This window comes from Struthio camelus, chromosome 15, assembly GCF_040807025.1.
Source record: "Struthio camelus isolate bStrCam1 chromosome 15, bStrCam1.hap1, whole genome shotgun sequence".
Classification (NCBI taxonomy): Eukaryota; Metazoa; Chordata; class Aves; order Struthioniformes; family Struthionidae; genus Struthio; species Struthio camelus.
Window position 1 is genome coordinate 9255592 of NC_090956.1, and position 21418 is coordinate 9277009.

A 21418-nucleotide genomic window follows, 5' to 3' on the forward strand; every position below is an offset into this window, starting at 1 on the left:
TGCTCAAGGGGAATACGGAGCAGAACCAGGTGCAAAGCAGCCCTGCTCTCACTGCCCACTTTGCCAAGAACAGAGCCGTGGAAATCAGGCTGGCTCCTGCTCCTGCTGCTACAGAAACTACAGGATATATGGGACTGTGGTGGGAGCTGTTATTCCCAACAGCAGTAACAGCTAATATTCACCCTTCCCCAAGCAGCACCAGCAAGCCTGTTTCTCCAGGCTTTTCCCTCCAGCTCTCCATCCCAGCTCCACTCCTATCCCTTCCTCACCTGCAGCAAAATTTCAATTCTGCTTTCAGCGCTGAGAAGCTAGATCTGATGTTTGTCATAAAGGAATATAAATAAAAGTTTGAAAGACATTTATTGTAGTACAGCTGTAAAAGGAACAGCTAAACTTCTAAATCTATACATCGCCTTTTTTAATCCAGGAAAGAAAAAGATGTTTGCAATGGCAAAATGGAAAACTACCATGAGTTCTTGGCATAAAACCATGTTGACTAGCAGTAAAATGTATGTTCAGATGCAAAGGATTTTTAAGGTATCTGTTTTTTCCATTGTTTGAAATACCGGAGCCTGACATGAAAAACACTGGACACGTAAGCCATGCATTGATAGAACACGTGCAGATTTTTGCGGTTTATAATTATAAGTAATTAATTATTGACTTTGAGCTTGTGGAAAATGCTGTATGGATAGCCCTAGCAACATTTGTAGTCCCAGTGAACAGTTTGCTCATACTGTTCCCAGCTGTATGCTTCAACCCTGCCTAAAGTGAAGAAGGGACCCGCTCATGATGAAGACAGGCAGGTTTCCATGCTGCATTTTGTCGCCTGCAATGCTCACAGTATTGCCAGTGCCCTCAGTGTTGACAGCTCTGTCTTGTATGCATACAGCCATTGGGAACTACATTTCATACAGGCACCTAAATGATAAGAACATACGATCACTTCTTATCTGAGCAGGATTTAAACCAGCAACCCAGAGATGAAATTATTTTATCGCAACAGCAGTAACTTTTAGTACTGTCTCTATTAAGACACACACAAAGCTGGCCTGAGGAATGTATACTCAAAGTATAAGGCAAAAAAACCCAACAGATGGATACAATAGTGTCACCAATAGTGTGGCCAACAGAAAAAAAGAACTGGATACAATACATCAGCTTCTGAGTAAGGATCACCTGCTAGCTGCTCCCTAAGTCATTCAGGCTCCTCTCTAACACATAAGTATATCTTTTAGTGGTTTTCTCATGAGACACATAAGCCATTTCCAGTTTTGTTTGTTCTGAAATATTTGGAGGGGTGCTGTGTTTTGTGTTAAGGGTAAAAGTAGAGAGAGGGTATACTTCACATCCTGATGCCAGATGAAGGTGTTGCTTTTAAGAAATTAACCACTTTGCACTCAGGCAGCTCAGAGCCTCTTGATTCTACTAACTGTGCTGAGCTGCAGCTCTTTGGTTCTGTCATCACCTTTGTGAGCTCCAGGATGCTGAAAAGCAAGCAGAGACAAATATCAAATCTTTTGACATACCTTGGGTTGCAGCCTTTAACAGTAAGTAGAACACTAGAGAGTTTAGTTTGCTTAACTGGAGTTTGTAACTTAAGTCCACCAGTGCTCTGCTTAATTTTGATCCTGCCAAAATGGTAAAATACACTGAAAGTTAATGACAACATTCATTTAATTGGAGGTTATCAAAGCAATTGTGGAATAAAATCTTATCAATATACTGGAACAGGCAAAATACAGGTCGCTACCAACAACATGCCTCAAATAACAGCGCTGTAGTTGATTGGTGTTACATGGAACTTTAAATACACATTTTGTTAAGGTTGCCCTTACAGTAAAGATAAGATAAAACGCTTTCCCTTTGATTAGATTCTAAGGTAGTCTGCTTGACAGAGGTACAAGGCACCTCTGTAATACAGAAACATTACTCAGAAATTGTTATCCCTGTACTCAAAGCAAGGAGGGGGTCTCTCTTGCAGTCCTACACTCCATCTTGTTACTGCTAAACAATCACTGCCACGGATGAGCTGTCTTTCTGTTACAAACATGCCACTCACTGAAAATGTAACTTACCATAAGCTTAACAATTCTGGATTCAGAAAGGCAGGGGAAGCGTAAACACAGCACACAACCACATGCTGAAGCTATTCAAACAGGGAGCATCTGAAAAGCAGAAAGCATTACGCTTATTGCCATGATACAGTTCAGTCTAATGCTGTCTTATCTAAGCCATCTTCCCCACCCGACAGAGAGGCAACGGCACCCCAGATAGGGCTGTAGCAAATTCCAACATTTGGATCCTTCTTACTACATTCAGGTGCTCAGACGATTACAACATCCAGAACAGTCACTTCCAACCTAACATCTACAGCCCCAAAGACAAGCATTTTCAAGGGAAAGTACTCCCTACACCACTGAGACAGGAGTAAGGAACGAGATGCTTGGGAACTCAGGTGAGCTTTGCACAGGGAGTTCCTCCCTGTGGCACGTCCACAGAGGGAAGTGGGGGCCAGGGATCTGCTCTGAGAGTACTTTTCAGTTGCTTCTGGGAAGCTCTGCTCTAATTCCAGTCACTGCAACATAGCACTGTAGTCCTCCTTACTCCTATTTAACATCTTAACACCCCTCTCATTTCTTCAACAGCTTCTCTCTCATTGGAAGGCTGGAGGGAGGCAGGTGGCAGTGGAAGAAACAGTATTGGCTGTCTGATAGGGCTAACTCCTCAACATTGGCTTGACTCTGTGTAAGCTATCACTAACTGTAAAACACCCATCCATTAGTGTACTTGCCAGTATAACTTGCTAATTTAACTTACAATACGGAGAAGTAATAACTTAAACCACTGAAGCCTAGCTATTAATGGGCTGTCATTCTAAATAGGATGGGAACAGCAGGAAAAACTGTTGAAATTGCCCTAAATCCGAGCTGGATAAAGATGCTAATCCACCTCAGCACTGCCTCCTTTCCCACTTGCAGCTCTGCAAACTAGGATCTTCTGCAGATAAAGGTTGTGATCTGAAGGTCCAGAGACAGACAGCCCTGCTTGAAATGATTTAGGCAGAAAATATGGGAGGAAGGAAGGAGGGAGAAGTGTTTTGGACTGCATTTTACACAAGCTAGTGTTTAGCTCGGTGTGATGTTACTAGCAGCATGTAGCTGCTACTGCCAGCTGACAATCTTCCTCCATTATCTCTTGCTGTGGGTAAATCCAACAAAATCCTTGCTGTTCTTCTTGGTCAGATGCATGACTTGAGGCACGTGAGTTAAAACACGTTGATTAGAATATTCACTGTAACCCACCTTCAAAACGAGGGTCTGCTCCTGGTGGATGCTGAGAGACTGCTCACCCCGTTGGTGTGTGTGTGTCCTCCCCCTCCAAACAGGAGGAGGGGGGCCGCTCTACTCACCGCTTGGAGCTGGGGTTTGGGCCAGCGGGGTGGTGCTTGCGCTGCCGTGCATCTCTTGGGTGCTTCTCCTGGCACCGTCCAGTGCCAGCTGAAGGCTCTGGAGCTGCGACTCGTTCAGACGCTCACGCTGTGATTTGGTAACCATGGCGGCATTTTCAGGGCCCAGGTTCGCTATTTGTTCTGTGGACAATGCCTGAGAGGAATAAAAGCCAGAACAAGTGGTTTAGGCTGTCAATGACGTAACGCAGGTAGGGAATCGGAAGTCAGCACTGCCTCGCGTTTGGAATGAGGAGAAGTGGCCTTCAACACTGCTGTGCAAAAGCTCGACCTCTAACCTCTCTATAGCTCTAACCTCGAATAAAAAAAACTCTGCATTCATTTACTTCACTGACCATTCATCTATCTTTCACCCTGCTCTTTGCTGCTTGGCTCGGACAGCTTGGAAATTGCATATGCTAACATTGTGTTTGACATTGCTTCGATATATTACTGGAGTCTAATTTTACAGCCACTTGTTCTCCGATTTACTCAAAGGCTGATGATACTGTGCATCTTCTTGAGCTTTCATTTATTTCCTCTTACATCTGCTCCCAAGCAACCTCACTCGAACCGACGTTTGACCTCTGATTAGGGTTATCGGTAGAGCAGTGAGATGAAAAGACATGCTCTAATCTCATTATTCAATTTTCTTTTTTAGACTGAAAACGTTCCGCATTTGGTCATATTAAATCCTATATTTAAACTGGAATATGGTAATCATAATCTTGCAATAATTATTTTATATCGCATAGCAATTAACCAATTTGTAGAATCTGCATCTACGGGGCACGCTGGATTGCTTTTCTATAGTTAACATTCTGCAGTCACGGGGGTTGTAGCTCCCCTGTGTAATAAGCCTTCCTTGCTGCAACAATTCTGCCTCCAGGTTCTACTTTATAAAGACTGTATTCCTCTTTCAAACAGGTTAGACGATGGAGCAAACCCTTCCCAATTTTTTACTGTCTAGCAAATGGTGTGCTCTTTTAAACCTCATAAACTCATATAAATGCCTGTCAGACAGTCCAGAATTTTAAAGTGAGCCACTTTTTAACTAAAATAACGTCCTTAATACAATGCATTTTTTGATACATCATGGTCTGAATAATGTACTAAGCCCTAAAATAAATTTATACAAAACCTGCGTAAAAACAAAAGCTGCTTTCAGTCCTTCAAGTACAGAAGACTCTTCTGGGAAGGTGCCCTGTTATTTTTAAGCACGTTTTGTAATATCATCACAATTCTTATTAACAAGAATTTATGCTATTTGAAGGGAATTCTGCAAGATACCATAGACCTTCAGCTTTGCCCGTTTTCCAGAGAAACAGTTTGACACAGGAATGTTTCAGGCTTATCTAAACCAGCAGTGGTACTGTGCAGAACAGTAAGTGTGCAAGGAGTTTTTCTCTCTTGTGCAAGCTGACACAGTTAACTGTCTGGCTAGCTCATGTGTCCAAACGAACGCTGCTTGCCTGAGCGTCTGAAAGAGACCAGCCTGGACAGGATATTAATCTTGTCACCAAGTCAAATAAAGGCTGGGGCAATGCTGTCAAAATCCACGTTCTTGTTTCTGGTCCACATTCAGAACTGCTGTAATTAGATGTAACTCCTTTCAGATCTGTATCTGCTTGTACAATCTGTTTTTCAGAGCTAACTCAGGAGACTGTTGCCAGATTTCAGGGTAACAAAAAAACTCTCACACAATCAACAGAAAAATTTGCAGCTATGATAGTATCCATGAAAATGTTAATAAACAGAGAAGAAAACTCAGATCTGAATACGGTGTCAAACGAAAGAGACTCCCCTTCCATGCCTTCTGACCCTGGATCTTTGAATTGCATTTCTAAACTAATTCATAGTCCTTTTTCCTAGAAACGCATTCAGAAGAATAAATAATGCTTGTTAACATCACAAGTACAGATGATACAGTTGAAAGTTAATGTTTCAGCTCCTTGACTGCCTCTCACTTAATAGACAGAAAAATTCTTGCTGAAACCCAAAACCAAAGCATAAATCAGTGTGTAGCTTATTTACACTAGAGCAAAAATGATAGAAATTTGGTTACTTCTGCAGTAACCATGATCTTACTTGGAAAATTTCAGCAGGTATACGTCCTATTGCTACTGGTTGGAAATATGGCATCAAATTTTTATCAAAAGCTTTCAATTCATCCTCATTCAAACCACCTACAAAAACACAACAGGAACAGAACTCAGTTAACATTATTTTTATTAGGTGTATTTTTAGGCTAATATGAATTTTTAAGTACTTACAGAAAATATCTAATAATTGTTTTTCTCCAATATGTTTTAAAAAGAAATATTGGGTTTTTTTGTTTTGTTTTGTTTTTTTTCCTTATATTCAAACATTACAAACCACCCGAATCTAACCATTGCTATGCAATGTCTTCCACCTATAGGACCACTAGATAAACTACAACTCTTTGGCATGGAAAAGAGACAATTGAGGGGAGGCATGATAAAAATCTGTAAAGTCATAAAGCAGCGTTATTAGGGAATGCCTGTCCACAGTCTCTTCCAATAAAAGATTTATACATATGATGGGAGGTATAGATATGTATGTAATGGGAGGTACTTCATCCATTACATATTTACAGTGTGGAATCATTGCTGCAGGCACTGGGGATGCTAAAATGTATATGGGTTCAATGTGCAATTAAACAGCATTACAGGAAAAAAAAATCCATGAACAAAAAATCCTGTGTGACCTCTGGTGCAGGAAACTTCTGGGGTTGCGAGAGCATTCCGGAGAAGCAGCACTGCAGGCTAACCTGGTTCTTTCACTCTTTCCTAGATACCCCTTTTTTTCCACGGCTGGAGGCAGGATACTCACTCAGCTAGAGCACCGCTCTGACCTGATACAGTCCCTTATGGCAACACAGTTCACAGACAGTGAGTTCACAGATTACGCACAATTCACAGGTTAGTGAATTATACCTATATTTTATGAAAAAATTATATTTAACGCTGCAAATCTAATACATTTGAACTTTCCAGTACTACTTTTGCAAAAAAAAAAAAATTAAAAGCTACTTCATTTTAAGTAAAATCACAGACTCATGAGAGTGAAGGCCTAGAATAACCTAATAAAAAGAGTGGGTCTGAAATGTTGCTTTTGCCCTCCTTGGTTTAGTTAACCCTTTAAACACCAAATCACTTTGGGTTCCTCCCCCCCCCCAGCAAAGTCAGATCTAGCAGATTCAGAAGACCTTATGAAGACTATCACAGCTTCTGCTGCATGTCCATCCCTGAAGGTGACTCCTCACTGGAAGAAATGCATTTTGCCAGCCTAGAAAAATGCATTGCTGTGTGAACCCTGTCTCTTAATGCTAAATAACGACGCTTGGGAACTAACACCATCTGGAGCCGGAGTTTTGTTACCTGCTATAGCACCAATCTCCTGCAGGATAGAGCTGTTCCAGCTGGTAGCAATTCCAAACGCTGATTCTGCCATCTTCTTAAACTGCTTTAGGACAGGAGTGCTACAGAACAACAAGCCAATTCTTGCAACGGCAGCGCTGCAAAAGGCAATAAGGTTACTTCTACAGGCTGCAATTGCACCCAATGTTAAGTATGCCTGGAATGCACATAGTCGGCTGTAACAAGACTGTAAACCCATTTTCAAGTTAAAATATGTGTACACAAATTGCATACAAATGTTGAATGCTTTAAGCAAAAGCCCACGTTTCTCAATGCAATATTTGAGATATAAATAGCAGAGGAAACTGCAACAGAATCTATTTTAAACAACGACTGCATGCCATCCATAACAGTTATTGTTTAAGCATCTAAAGTGTTTGCTAAAGGCATTTGAAGTGTTAAAAGTGTCCTTTAGGGCCTGGAAATTGTGAAGGAAAACAAACTGCAAAATTAATTCTATCAATAGAGATACTGATAAATATTTCATTAATTGTCAAACGCGGTACCTGAATTCAGCACTCCTTATGGACATGATTTCTGAGGCATTCAGAGCACAGAGAATAGTTCCTAATCCAACTAAATCAAAGCTTTTCAGTGTACTGATTGTATGGCCAGAGTCTTCTAGAAAACCTTGTAATATAGATCTTGCCTGCAAAAGCAATAAGATAGGGTATAATAACAGAATACATATAATCGAAGGTTTTATTACCAGAAGCTCCAGTGCTACCAGGAACTATGGAGGGTTACAAGCAGACCATATAAAATCCTCAGCCTCCCCCAGGGAAATTAGTTGGTGTTTTGCCATTGCCTCCAGAAGCACCGCTGTCACCACCTCTATTGTCACTTAAACAGGTCACCAACACAACTAATTCCCAAGCGCCAGCGAGCTGAAGCACTCTGCGCCTTTTAGGGGGGATCACAAGCGAACACTTCACCAGCAGACACAGGCACTGAAGCGCCAAGCAGAACTGCTCTGTTCAATTAAACAGCCATGAGAAAACGTAATTCCTCTGTGAGACCAATATGAAATCTTTAGGTTTTCTAATATTCAGGTCAGCTTGTCCTATTTAAGTGTCATATATATGGATGGTGACCTGTATTTAGGATTACGATTCAGATATGAAGGGGATGTAGGTGCCAAATTACCTTTGCAAGCCGAAGTCACTTAGGATGGCATTCATTCTAAACTAACCATTTAAAAACTGTGTGTCTACCTTCAGCCTGCCACCAAGGCGTCCTTTAAGGTCAGTGAAAGAAACAAGCATCTTCTGAGAGATCCTGATGTACGCCATACTTAGCGTCTATCTAGTGTGCTGTGCCTCTTTCTATAGAGGGAGCTTCAATGCCTAACTTAAACTAGCTGCCTAACTTTTAGACACCCAAAGGTAGGTCAGATGAATCCTGTTTAAGCAGCTACTCTTATTAACAGCAGGAAATCTCAAAAGCCAGCTAGTACTGTATAAAAACCTGCCGAGTACTGCCTGGTTCCTCCTGACAGTGTTCATCAGAACATGCCATGACACTCTGCCAAAGCTGGCTGCCACCATGCAAGCTTCTGCACAACTGAGTAGCTGTGATCGTACGGTCACAAAGTCAGAAATGTGCTGCCAGTTGCATATATAAATAAAAGCTTTTAATCTTCTCCTCATTTAATATCAAAGCCCCATTGACATAACTAGAAGTTATTCAAGCAAAGAGAGACGAGAGGAGCATAGTGTCCGAACGGTGTATTTTGCTAACAGTTTAGGCTTCTAGGGCAATAGATGTCGGGGGTTAGGGGGAAACACTGCCTCTTGGGTGATTAGTTTTAGTTAGGAAGGGCTAATAGCTTCTAGCAGTAGTTTCTCTTTAGGGGCCAGTATGAGAGGAGCTGCTGACCTCATTCTATTTTTTAGTGGGCAAGCGCTCAAGAACATGGTCATCACCACCCTAATATTCAGTGATGTCCTCTTGGCCATCTCACCAGGGAAGCCAGTAGGAAAGCAGACATCACTGCTGACCTTCCCACCTACTTTTATGGTGATCATGCCTGAAGAAAACCCGCATGAAGTCGTGTGGATTCCTCTATCTGTTTCCTAGGCAATTGCAGGACCTCAGTCCCAAATGGCGTGAATTGAGTGCCTTTCACCAGTAGTAAATTCAGGAGAATATTTACCTGGGTAAGAGTCCACTCTGTTTGTTGACTAAGCACAGAAATGGTGTCAATAGAATGTAAATCCAGCTCCTCTATTTCATTTTCAGCGAGTGCCAGAGCAATGCGCCCCAGAGAAACAATATGATAACTCTTCCAGTCTGGCAGTGATCCCCACACCTTTAGAATAAATTAATTAATACACAGCATCTGTTAGATCATTAGGAATCTTCCTGTATATGCACCAGTCTCAAAACTTCTGTTTTTAGAAATCCCAGTACCCAAGGATAAACCCCATCAGCCAAAAGGACGCTTCCTTGCATGCAATAGGCACAGCTTAGGTATTGTGAAGCTATTTGAGGTTCCACGCTAGCAATGATGAGTCCATCTAAAAACACTGCAATTTGTACAGCTTGAGCTTGTTGTTAAGTCAGCACAGTTACTGCTGGAAGTGTGGCTGTACAAGCAAATACCACTAAAAACAGCAAGAAAGTGAGTCTGCGCTGAGATCCACACTATTACAGCCACAGCAAAAGCAACAAATGAACTATGCAGGCTTCTACACCAGCTGCAGTCACTGCGGTGGAGTGACTTTAAATTGCCTTTGTGACCAGTCGTTCTTACTCAGACATTGACAAGGAAAGCTGAAGTCAAAGTAGAGAATCAGGTAATCCAGGCAAATAGACAATTTCTAAAGTTCTGACTTTGTGTATATTCAGTGTTTTTAAAATTCATTACAATGTGTTTGTAAAGATACAGTTAATCCTGTGAAACTCTGTAAAAACAAAGAAGTATGGGCTGTCTTATACCAATACCAATGTATTTAAACTGATGTGATCCACTGCTTTTAACTTTATCTGTGATATAGTTACACCAATTCAAAAGCTGGCCCAGACCAGCTCCTAAGAAAATTCTGGTCTCAGGGAAAGATCTGCTTGCTTGAATAAGGAATAATGAAAGACCATCAAGAGCTGAATTTGCAGAGCCCAGAACTGTAAATTACATCTTGTTGGAAATTATAGAAGCTGGTAGCCAATGATCAACATCTGAGAGGATGTGGCTAACTGTCACAGAGAAAAGAGCTTGGATTTTGGCTAAAAGAAGTAACCTGAACAAGACAGGTATAAGCTAAAAAAAAAAAAAAAAAAAAATAATAAAGCATGTTCTCCTTAATGGTGTCAGGTACTTCAGCAACTTTGCATTATGTCAGCTGGCTTCCATATGATCCTTTCTTTATGTTGGTTTTACAATGTCATAAAGAAATAGGAAAAGGTTCTAAGTCTGGGAAATTTCAATCTTTTCCAAAGAAAAGAGGTAGTAGAAAGTGTTACCCCAGTTTTAAAGCTCTTAATTCTCTAGCTTAAGAGATACATGAAACACATACAGTTAAAAAATTATGTCTAGTTCCTGATCTAGGTCATAAAATAAAGGGTTTGAACTGCTTCATAAATAGTATTATCTGACAATGCTGGATGAAATCTCAGACATAACAGTATAAATAACACAACGCATGAAAACTGAACCGCTTTGTCCTTTGTCCTCATTCGCCTAGAGACTACAGATCTACACATCTGTTACTATCACTGAGCTTGGAGACCTTCCTCTTACAAGTGAGCTAAGCTTCTTACTTTCATTAAGACACACTTTTTGAATTAGTTTGGACCCATGCGAAGTAGGCAGTATCAATCAAGGAGAACTAAAGCTGGCTTAATCAAGCCTTTAATCAGAGATGTCCTTTAGTTAATAATATAGCAGCATCTTATGCACGTCATTTCAAAGAACTGTAGCTGCTTTGCCTGCAATATCTGATTTCTTATGCTTCACCTTCAGCATTAACACCATGTTGCATTTTATAAATTACTCTACAGGAAATCTGTCTTTTTCTAGCAGCAATCTCTTTTACAAACATTCACACAGACAAAATATGCTTGCATTTAGCACACTACAGATCTGTATATCTTTTAACCAAATATAGCTGGGATATGACCTTGCTGGCAATTTCTCTGGAACAGATACCGCTCTGTAAGCATACCATTATGTTGCACTGCTGTAGAATATTTTGATTTCCACTATTTCAGATGAGCGGTATTTTTATTTTTTTCTAGGGTTATATTTTTTTCCTTTTCCTAGTCACAGGCTGACAGAGGGAGGCTGTCTTTAGAGGAACTCACTGATGCGGTGCGCTGCTGTCCTACCGCAACAAGGCAGCATAGACTGAAGTCCAGAGTCAGCATCTGCTTTTGGAAGTCTGGTCGGTGCCACTTCTCAAGCACCTGCATTTTAGGAGTTTTAAAGCTGAGCTTCACTGCAAAAAACTGCACTTTTGGCCTCATCTACCCAAAGGTCATGGTCAGCTCCACTGTTCTGGCTGCAGCTGCTGGTTTAAGGAAATGCTGCCCTGGCCCACCTTGTCCTGTTTCTGCTTCCCTCCAGAGATCACAGCCCTCTGAACCTGTACTGCTTGCAACTAATTGTACTTGTAGACACTTCCTAACCCGGTTCTGTCAGAACACTCTGATGGAGCCTGAAAGGGATTCTTTCTTTAAATGTTGGGTTATTTTGGCAGAATGGGATTAGGGAGTAGCTAGCCGTGCAGAGATGAAGGCAGATAGGAGATAACCTCTAGCAGAGACTGGTGACAAGCAGCTGTAGACAGGCTGGGGTCAGTCACCTCTTCACCTCCGGCTCTTCTGCAGCCAAAACAACTTGTCAGCTTGCACCCTAAGGCTTTCCTTTGCTACAACAGAAGGATGCTTGGGACAGAACAGGGCACAATAGCCGTTCCCTGGCTGCGCAGGCAGCCAGAAGGGAGCAGGAGGAGGTCACCTGCAGGGAGGAGTGCAGCACTGATGACTGCAGGTGTAGGGTGAGGGCTGACTTCTCCCTCACATGTCTGCAGGAGCCCATGGCTGGCCACGGCAGAGCTGGACTCCTTGCTGATGCTCTGCCCCCAGCCCCAGAGCCAGCACGCTGCGCTGCATGCCCTAGGAAAGACAGAGGTGCCAGCACTGCTGCATGGGGCGGGTGATGGGAGCTAACGGGCAAAGAGACTTCAGCCTGGTTCCTCAAAGAAAGAAGAATGTCCTCCCTCTGCTCTGTTTTCATAACGGTTGCCAGTAACCACCTAGTGAAGACACAGACTAAAAACATGTTTTTTTTTCTTCCTACAATTTCCCACCAATGGGTTAGTGCCTGGCGCACTGCCTGCGACAATCAGGTGGGAACGCCAGCCTTATTCAGCTAAGGAAAAGTCTCCTTCAGACAATCTGGTTTTATACCATTGTAAACTACATTTAAGATGCAGACAGTTTAACATTCTGAACTTAATTCTCAGCAGGCCAACCAATAGTGTATAGTATGGCTTGCTGATTTTTCTTTTCCGAAAGAAAAGTGAGAAGCAAGCAACTGAAAAAGCATTGAAAAATAAAAGCACTTAAGTTGTTCAGCTGCCAGTAGCTCAGAACTACTTACCTGTTGACTCTAAAGCAAGGGCAATAATCTTCTTACACCAAGTCACGTTATTTTTCCAATAAACAGTATATATTTTTGCAGCAGTAGTGACATTGCAATAGCACAGTTGCTTTAGAACTACGTAGCTCAATAACAGCAAATCAAATTATTGATTTAATTTTCCTTCACAGACAGAACAGTTACCTGCTTGGCTTTTTCCTTCAAGGCAATAAGCTGGGAGCTGTTAAAACCTGACACAGTCCCAAGAAGTTCCACATTTTTGTCAAATGTCTCTGCATCCATGCATTTCAGTTCCTGAACTGACCAAAAGGCATTTGCTTCTGCTAATTTAATAATTTCATCCAAAGAAGGGGCTCTGGTTCCTACGCAATCTGGAAGAAAAAGTCAAATAGCAAGAGTTTTCCTCAAGGAGACTGAAAAAAGAAATCGAACCAATACAAAGATTTAAGAGGCTGACAGACTATGGATTAGCTACGGCCGATGTGATATTGGTAAGTTAATCATCTTGCAATGAAATAATTCCTTTAAATATTCAAAACATGAATGTCCTGGGTATAAAACTAGGATTTGCCTAATTTGCAAGAAATTAGCTATATACTGTCCTCCAAAGGCAGTTCATGCTAGAAAAGAAAATAAGAGTGGAAATATTTTTGAAAGCAGTTACAATATATGATGCTACAGTAACACTAAAATCTGGATGTATGTTATACTAGGAGTAACCAAGATCTTTCAAGGGTCTAATTCCATAAAAGAGCCAACATCCTGGTAAGGGCTGATCCCGAGGTAAAAACACCATTTATCAGGAATCTGGTTTCAGTAAGAATGAAATGCAAATACAGCTCTCTATATAGCTATATTGCTGCTCAAAAAAAATGTTGCAGCTAAATAAACTTCTCCATGTTCAAGCACCACATATGTGAATCCAACTCAGAGAGTTAAGTAACAGACATGAGAAGTCTTTTTGCTCTGAAACACACTGACAGAGATGTAGGTCTTATAAGACTTGCCTGACATTTAAACAAGGTGAAGACAGAAACTGAATGTGTCAGAGAAAGGCAGTGCTTGTTCTTTATGTCAAGCGTGTTGTTAAAATGTCAGGAACTAGAAAGGGCTATTCACTTACAACAAAACTGTTCGGACAGACAAACTGCATTTAAAAATCTGATTTATGGACAGATTCTGGCCCTACGCATGCTTAAAGGGACAGTTTCCATTGTGTGTTTTAATGAAGCCTGGTCTTTGCTAGCATCAACTACCTCTAATACTGAATATGGAAAGCAGAAACTACAATCCTGATGCGGTTGCTTACTGCTCTCGCTCCTGCCACTAATTTTGGAAACCCTTATTAAATAATTATCTAAACCAAATAATCTCTGCATGTCTTCAGATTTGATCATTATCAGTAAAAAGAAAGAATTTCACAGATGCTGAGCCTGGGCGAAGCTTCCCTAGCTAAGTAAATTAAAGTGAGGATGTACAAAGTAGATTTGTACTTTGAAAGGAGGCAGAGGAGGGATTTGTTTGCATCAAAGAAAGCTGCAGTAGTGGGTAGAACACTGAAAAGACTAAATCTGTTGAGCAAACGAAAACGTTGCTCAGCTTCTACTGAACCAGCTGACGTTCAGCTCTCCCTTCAAACCGCTGCAAAAGGTCAGCTGCAAAAGGTCAGCTTTTCTTGTGTAAATACTACCTACCCATCCACGCACAATATAGTTCCCTTCCCCAAGTCATGAAAATCTAGTATTTTTTGTTCTTAGAAAAAACATTGATTTTATTATTTGTAACATACCAGATACGCTGGCGAGATTACAGAGGGAAATACTAATTAGACTCCTGGCTTTGCTTCCTGTATCTAATGCTGCCTCATTTTCTTCCTTTTGCTATATAATCATATTCAGTTTGATGAAGAACACAACATATTATATGTAATGCAACTTCTTGGTGCTGTGATGCAAGCAACTTGAATTTTATTTCCAGCATTGCCACTGTTTTATCGTAGCATCTTGGATACACCGTTCTTGAGTTTTGTCTCACCTTTTTGTCTCAGCCTCAGTTTTCCACAACCTTTGCTTTTGCTTTGATGTAGTTATAGATGTAAAAACTCTGTCACTGGTAACTGTTACTGTTGTTAGTGTTAGCTCACAACTGGACAGTGGGAAATGTAAAATATCAGGTTGGTAGCATGAAGAGCATCACTGTTATTCTAGAGCCATTTTCATAATACATCAATGAATCAGTGATTCAGAAATCAGTCATAAAACTTCATTCCTTACTGAAATCACCATGTGAGTCCTGAGAACTTAATAAAATTATGTTTGGTTACAGAACTTCATTCATATACTTTTGGACTGCGCAATTGTTTCTTTTCAGACTAGCACAAAAAATCCCTCAATTTCTCATTTTCCGAACTCCTCCCCAGTTGAGCCAGCCCACCGGAAGCGAGGAACAGATAGCTTCCATAGCCTTGCAGTCCTCTTATCCTTTGACAAAGATCATTAGCTTCACTGGCAGGCTGGTACTGCTCTAGCAGTGCAGATAAAGCTACTCTGCAGCTGCACTGGCCACGGGCTAGCCTGATGAGAGGAGCTTTCAGGATTCACCTTGTTGTGACCCTCAGACCTAAAAATGCATTATTAAGGACACAGGCAGGCTGAAACACCTGATGCTGAATCTTTAAATACAGTGGCCCATGTCTAACGAAACATAGTTTATGATCTGATGGTTTCCTTGTTCAAGGAAGCGTGATCTTTGTCCATACAGCTGGACTAACACTGTGCTATTCCGTGGGCCTGATTCTGCTATTTTAAAGCATGATAACTCTGCAATGACTCCTCTGATCAAAAGAGGTCGTGGTTTTGTTCAGGTAATGCAAAAATACAGCTGTGTTAGACATTCTCTGTCTCCCTATGTATATGAATATAATACTGTAAGGGGCAAATTTATTCCCAGAGACACTACAGTAATCATTCAGAGCTGCTATTATAGAAGTGGATGAAGATCCATGCAGATTCAGAGCTTGGTGGGAGCTTGGGCTCGTATTCTCTTAAGCAGAGAACCAACGGGGAGATTTTTAAAGCTCTAAAAGCAGGCAGCACCAAACCTCTTGAAATTGTTGGGTTCTAAATCCTCCTTAGTTCTTTCAAAAGCCTTCCCCACAGCACATTTGTTTTCTTTGCCACAGGATGGCACAGTTGAAAATTTCTCCCCGGGTGAACTTCAACTAACAGAAAGCATATAGCTATTGTAACGATAGAATATAGTCTGAGTACACCCCTTCCACAAAGAAAATGGGGTCCATTTGTCACAAGAGATTTGAACAGATTGATGTCTGTTTGCTAACTAACATAGGCATAGATTATAACAAACTTTGTCCATTTGGACAGACAAAACACAGTGCCACTAATGTCAGATTGAAGAACAGCTGAGTCAACATAAGCTCATGTCCGGCAAAGGATTAACTACGTAATTTTTTGGCACAACAGCTTTTCACCTTCATGGCTTTTTTATTCAAGGAATTTCACTTAGATTACAAAGGTGGCCAAAAAAAGTAAAAATAAAGAAACCTAGTCTGAATCATCCATCTTTTTCCTTTGTGCACTCACAAACACTCCAGGAGATGCTCATCTGGTAAAGGAATTAAATGTTTCATCAACTGGTCGAGGCATCAGACAACTACGGGCAACAGAGCACAGACTCTCACTGTTTTTCTGAAAGACTGAACCTCCTTAAGTTAATCAAGTTTACTTTTTATTGTCTTGCTTCTCAGGACGCGTTTGATGACAAAGCAAAACAAAAAGTCTGGTCAAACTGCACCACCACAGCCCCTAGCGGCACCACTGTACATCTGGCATTTGGATACTGCGCAGGTACCAGGCGAAATACTCACCAGGTCCGGTGACAGATGATCTGTTGTTGGCAGTGGCACTGGAGACAAGTCCAAATACAGCTGATAGAAGCTCTTCAGCTGAAGAAGTTGGCCCAATTGTCTTTGCTATTTGTAAAATGATATCTGGGAACTTCAAAAGGAGAGAAAAATGAATAAGACATCTTTCCCCCTTTTAAAACAAAGCAGTTAGGATATGATCTACAGAGAAAGACTCGTGCAGGCCCCAGCAAAGTGCAGGTTAGCCACAGCTCAGCTTCCTTGCTGCTTGTGCAGACACGTCTAAAGGCAAGGAGAGTAAATTGGCTGATCCTCAAAGGTCAACAGCAGATGCTAAAGGAAAAAAATGTATGGAAGAAAGCAAATTGGGAGTGATTCTCTCTCATGTAAGCCCTCGCAGCTTCTGGCAGCATCTCAACAGTGCCTGAACTGGAGACTGCACCCAGACCGCACGCTGTAGCAATGAGTTCCACAGTTCAGTTATGTGCACTATGAAAAGTACTTTGTTCTGTTTGTTTTAAATCAAAGGAAAGGAAGGACCTTTGGGGAAGGACCCAACTAAATTACGAGAATTAATTTTCTCGCTGCTCATCTTTTCTGGGATTTTGTGAGCTTTCACCTCTCCTCCACCCTGCTAGATATCTCCCTTTCAATTGAAATCTTATTCTCTCTTGCCAAATGTAAGCATTATCTCCTAAGGAAAACTTGCTGTCTATGTTCGCATCATTCTGCTGGAAAATAAATACCTCAGTCCAGTAATAGTTTACTCTTATACATAAAAGTTATGAAATTATAAGAACTAAGGAGGGCAAAGAAACTACAGAGTGCAATGCAGAGGCTATCGGTTATTATTACATAGCATTATTACAGCGTTGTTACACTGGCCCCTGGGCAAAGGGCCACATGAGTAAACGCTAATTTGACTCTCTCAGTATGATCCCATTATTAGCAACGGAGTAAGAAACAAAACTTTCATGGCTGGAAAGCAGGGAAATGGAGCAGGGAACACTGCACACTGCACAAAGCTCTAAAACTCTTGCAGGCTGTGTATGTGTATACCTCACTATAAATGCACCATTTTCTTCTATAATGACAATGTCCAATTATTGTTGCATGCATGAATATAATTGTTTATACTACTATCACATTCAAGATGAAATCTCAGAAATGTTGATGAAGTCAAGAATGTAAGAATGGATGAAAACATTTACACGTGGTTCCTTGCCAGGAGAATTATTTTCCTATTTTAGCAATCGAGTTACATAATTTAGACTGAATTATGACATTCACAAATCCAACTTTTAACTTACATGTTACACATTTAAAAACTGAAATAAAAAGATACCTTTACAGCAAGGACATTTAATTCTCCTTGTGACAACAGAGCTATGAATGGTCCGACATCTAACGTTGTTTCAGCTGTCCAGTTCTTTGGGGATCTGAAGAAATATTTTTGGAAATTACATTAATGAAGAATGCCTGCAATTAAAATGATACTAAAATGTATGCCAGCAATTCAAATTATACTAAAACGCCACAGGTTCATTTACGCTGTATCATACAGGAAAGATGGATACTCCTATGCCAACGTGACAATTCACGTCTACTAACATCATAAGACTTTTTCTCATACCTCTTTGATGTATAGGGCACTAATGGAGTTCTCAATACACTCAGAGAAAGCCTTCAAATATTCTAATAGTGGAGCTCTCCTCTCTCGCTCCTCCTCAATAGTCATAGCATTCTTAGCACTAGTGTTCAAGCAAGGAAAAATTGTCCCTTTTTTTTTTTTTTAAGATAACTTCATTTACCATTTTCTCAGATTTATTCCTCACAGTATTCTGTTAAATGGAATCAAAAGAGAAGCAGGAACCTCATAAACAAAACCGAAACCATCCCTCTTCCAAGTACCTTGTCATAAGGACCAATCTTGCTAATACTTCACGCAAGCAATACTTGCCAGTTCTTGCTTATAAAATTGAACAACTCTCTTCCCATATTTAACTATTTTCAGGTTTACAGAGGCTGTTTTTCATCAGTGCTGGGCAACTGTAGCTTTCCCTGATGTCAACAGGAGCTGGAAGGTGTTCAACATTTCTGAAAAACAGGTCCACACACACTTACAAAAAGTGGACGGTCCCTCTCGTTCTGAAAGACTGATTCCACTAAACAACTCAGAGAGGTAACTCGGTGTGGCAACAGTCAGCTGCTAGCACTGTCTTTTTAAAACTAAGGGCCAGAAACACAAAACAAGGATGGAGCAGAAGATTTAAATACATACCTGATTAGCTACGTATCTTTACTGTCAGCACTATTTCCTTCATCTGTAATGTTAGGAGTAACGGAAAAGAGCTCTACTGCCTTGGAGAACCACATCTAATTAAACCTCTGCCATTTCTGTATTGGAGAACAACTCTGTGATATCTCTTGAAATAACATGCTAAATTATTTGTAGGAATTTCAGGTCTTAAAAATGAAGTTCAAGTTTAGTTCTGAGTGGTGCTGGCTGTTTTGAAATATCTGTAGCTTAGCACTATGCATGTTTGGGCTGTTTGATACTAGTCTGACAAATGACAGCCAACCCAGCTGCCTTGTGATTGACTTAAGAAAACACCAGGACTGATAATTTTGTGCCTGAAAGACTCTGAAGAAGATGGTAGTCTAACAGATCTGTTACTAATTTATGTTTTCACAGAAAACTTTGTTTAGTTTGTTGCCCCATTATCAAGATTTTTGACTAGACAAACATTTTCTTAATAAAATAAAATACTATTTAGTACAATGTGTCATCATATGTTAATATGAATTCGTATCAAGATCTAAGGCAGGGGTGGGATCTGGCGGAAAACATAGTTTAGAAGCTAAAATATAGCTCTCAGTAAAACTATCAGTATCTGTCTCACATTGGATAAATAAATAATGCCAATTTTTAGTACTTTCTTTGATGTATTCAGTTCTAGCTACTCCATTACTAGAAAAGTGCTGACAACTAGCAGAAAGCTGAAGGAGTACCAGAAGTCATTGGGAGGCTCAAGTGACAGACTTTGGGACAGGAAGGGAGAGACTGAGGGTGCAGTTTACTGAAGGGATGGGGAGGGGTAGGAACTGTGTGTCCAGTCTGTTTTCAAATGTAAGATACTTCTAAGAGAGAATGCAGGAGGGAAATGGTATATTCTTGTCAGATAGAAGATCACATTGGTTTTTTTGCCTGACTGATGCAGCAGTGTGGTTGAAATCAGCCTCCAAGTCCGAGTCATTGAGGACCTCTAACAGGCTGTCCACTTTGTTGCTTCTGTTGGTTCAACTTTATATCCCTCTGCCTCCCCCTCTGGCTCACTCCCATTGCCAGGATGCTTGCATTCTTCTTAATTTCTCTTATCACATCCAGGCGCTGTGTATCCCACTTCCATTTTCCAATTTCTGGCATTCCTGCACCATGCTTTGCCAATAATCCCCTTTCTCTTGCCATCCCAGACATTCAGTTTTGCCTGTCCCTTCTCAACCATTAGAGTTTCTCCCTTTTTCTCTGGGACATAAGCCACTCTAGGTGTCCCTGGGGTTATATTCTGTTCCGCAGTTATCATGTTACGGCACAAGAACAGAAATGTCATTCCAGCAGACCGAGACCCCATGCTCGGCCAGCGATAGAAGTTGCTTTGTGTTGTTTTTCACTGCAGTGCTATTTGGAGAAAGCAAATGATTGGTATTTGCATGGCTTAAACATCAGCAAAAGCAAAGTGGTATATCTAATACTTTACCCATATAACTCGAGGAGCTTGTATTTAATTTCAGTCTTCTGCTCATGGCTGAGCTGTCGGCAGAGTTTGAACTGATGCAGGGCTGCTGCCATTGCCTTCAGGGACATTCTGCCTTGTATAGAGGCTGGAGGTAAGTGGCAGATTAGATTTCCGAGTAGGTCAACATCATATTCATCAGCAATGGAGCCATTCTGAAACAAAGAGCATTCACCTTGCTGGCAGAGCTAATCTTGGCTCTTGCCCTGCGTCACTCAGCTTCTTCACAATACATTTAAGCTCTACAACCCTTTAAGGAACAAAGACACAACAGTTCATGCTGGCAGCTTAAGCTACACTTTCCGTCAAGACTACTTTTTACTTTTTGCTGTTAACCATACAACTGGCAATATTTAATCAGCACTTCTGTCAGCTTTCAGTGTATTCTTACTTAATATTGAACCATACATAACAGTTAATTAAAACAAAATCCCCTGCCACATATCCATATCCAGGTCATCATCCAACAAATGCAGAGGTGGTGCAGTTCTGCCTGGCAGGAGGGTGCTCCTGTGGCCCCTTGTGGCAAAGGGATGACAAGCTCCTGCTGTCACAAGCTTGGCTCTGCAGGGTTTCTCAGTGCCTGTCAAAACACCAGGGATTATAGGGCTGGTTAGTATATATAATGGCATGAATATTCACAGCCACAGCAGACCACTGAGGAAAGCTGCAGCTCCCAGACAGCAGGAGTCCCAAAATACTCCTGGTATAACCACCTCACCTGTGGAGCAACCTGTGTTGTGAGCAGCTGTACAGGAAGTAGGAAAGGTTGGGGCAAGGAGGAACAGCTCTAAGTACAAATGGGTCAGCTCCGGGCTGTCCTCAGCAGTTTACTGTGGTTAGCAATGACTTCTCATGAGAACACTGGTATTACTTATGGAATTGAAAAAAATTAAGCAAGCTTTAAAAATGTGTTTCTCTAGACAGGGAACGATACAATCAAAACAATATATGAAAAAAACCCCGTAAGAATACAGATGGGTAAGACGTGAACATATGTGGGTAGTGACTGACATTACTGCTACATGAAACGCAGTGTGATACTACGTGCAAGTGTCACAGTCACAGAACGGTTGAGTTTGGAAGGGACCTTGAGATCGCCTAGCCCAAATCCTACTGCTCAAAACAGGGTCAACTAGAGCAGGTTGCTCGGGCCCTTGCCCAGCCCAGCCCTTGCCCAGCTGGTTTAGATTTTCTCCAAGGACGGAGACTTGACAACCTCTCTGGGCAACCTGTTCCAGTGTTGGATCA

The 21418-nt window shown here is 41.2% G+C and overlaps 1 protein-coding gene across 1 annotated transcript in view; it reads right to left on the reverse strand.

Moving 5' to 3' along the window:
- Nucleotides 1-1097: 1097 nt before the first annotated feature.
- OTOA (otoancorin) overlaps nucleotides 1098-21418 on the reverse strand; it is a 39633-nt gene continuing 19312 nt past the window's right edge. The window contains exons 20-30 of the mRNA XM_009683368.2: nucleotides 20132-20322; nucleotides 17719-17812; nucleotides 16377-16506; nucleotides 12674-12861; nucleotides 9044-9199; nucleotides 7395-7537; nucleotides 6850-6986; nucleotides 5537-5634; nucleotides 3413-3605; nucleotides 2079-2168; nucleotides 1098-1487 (exon numbers count right to left, since the gene is read on the reverse strand). Coding sequence (XP_009681663.2) covers nucleotides 2101-2168; nucleotides 3413-3605; nucleotides 5537-5634; nucleotides 6850-6986; nucleotides 7395-7537; nucleotides 9044-9199; nucleotides 12674-12861; nucleotides 16377-16506; nucleotides 17719-17812; nucleotides 20132-20322 — 1398 coding nt within the window. The 3' untranslated portion in view covers nucleotides 1098-1487; nucleotides 2079-2100. The remainder of the gene's footprint in view (nucleotides 1488-2078; nucleotides 2169-3412; nucleotides 3606-5536; nucleotides 5635-6849; nucleotides 6987-7394; nucleotides 7538-9043; nucleotides 9200-12673; nucleotides 12862-16376; nucleotides 16507-17718; nucleotides 17813-20131; nucleotides 20323-21418) is intronic.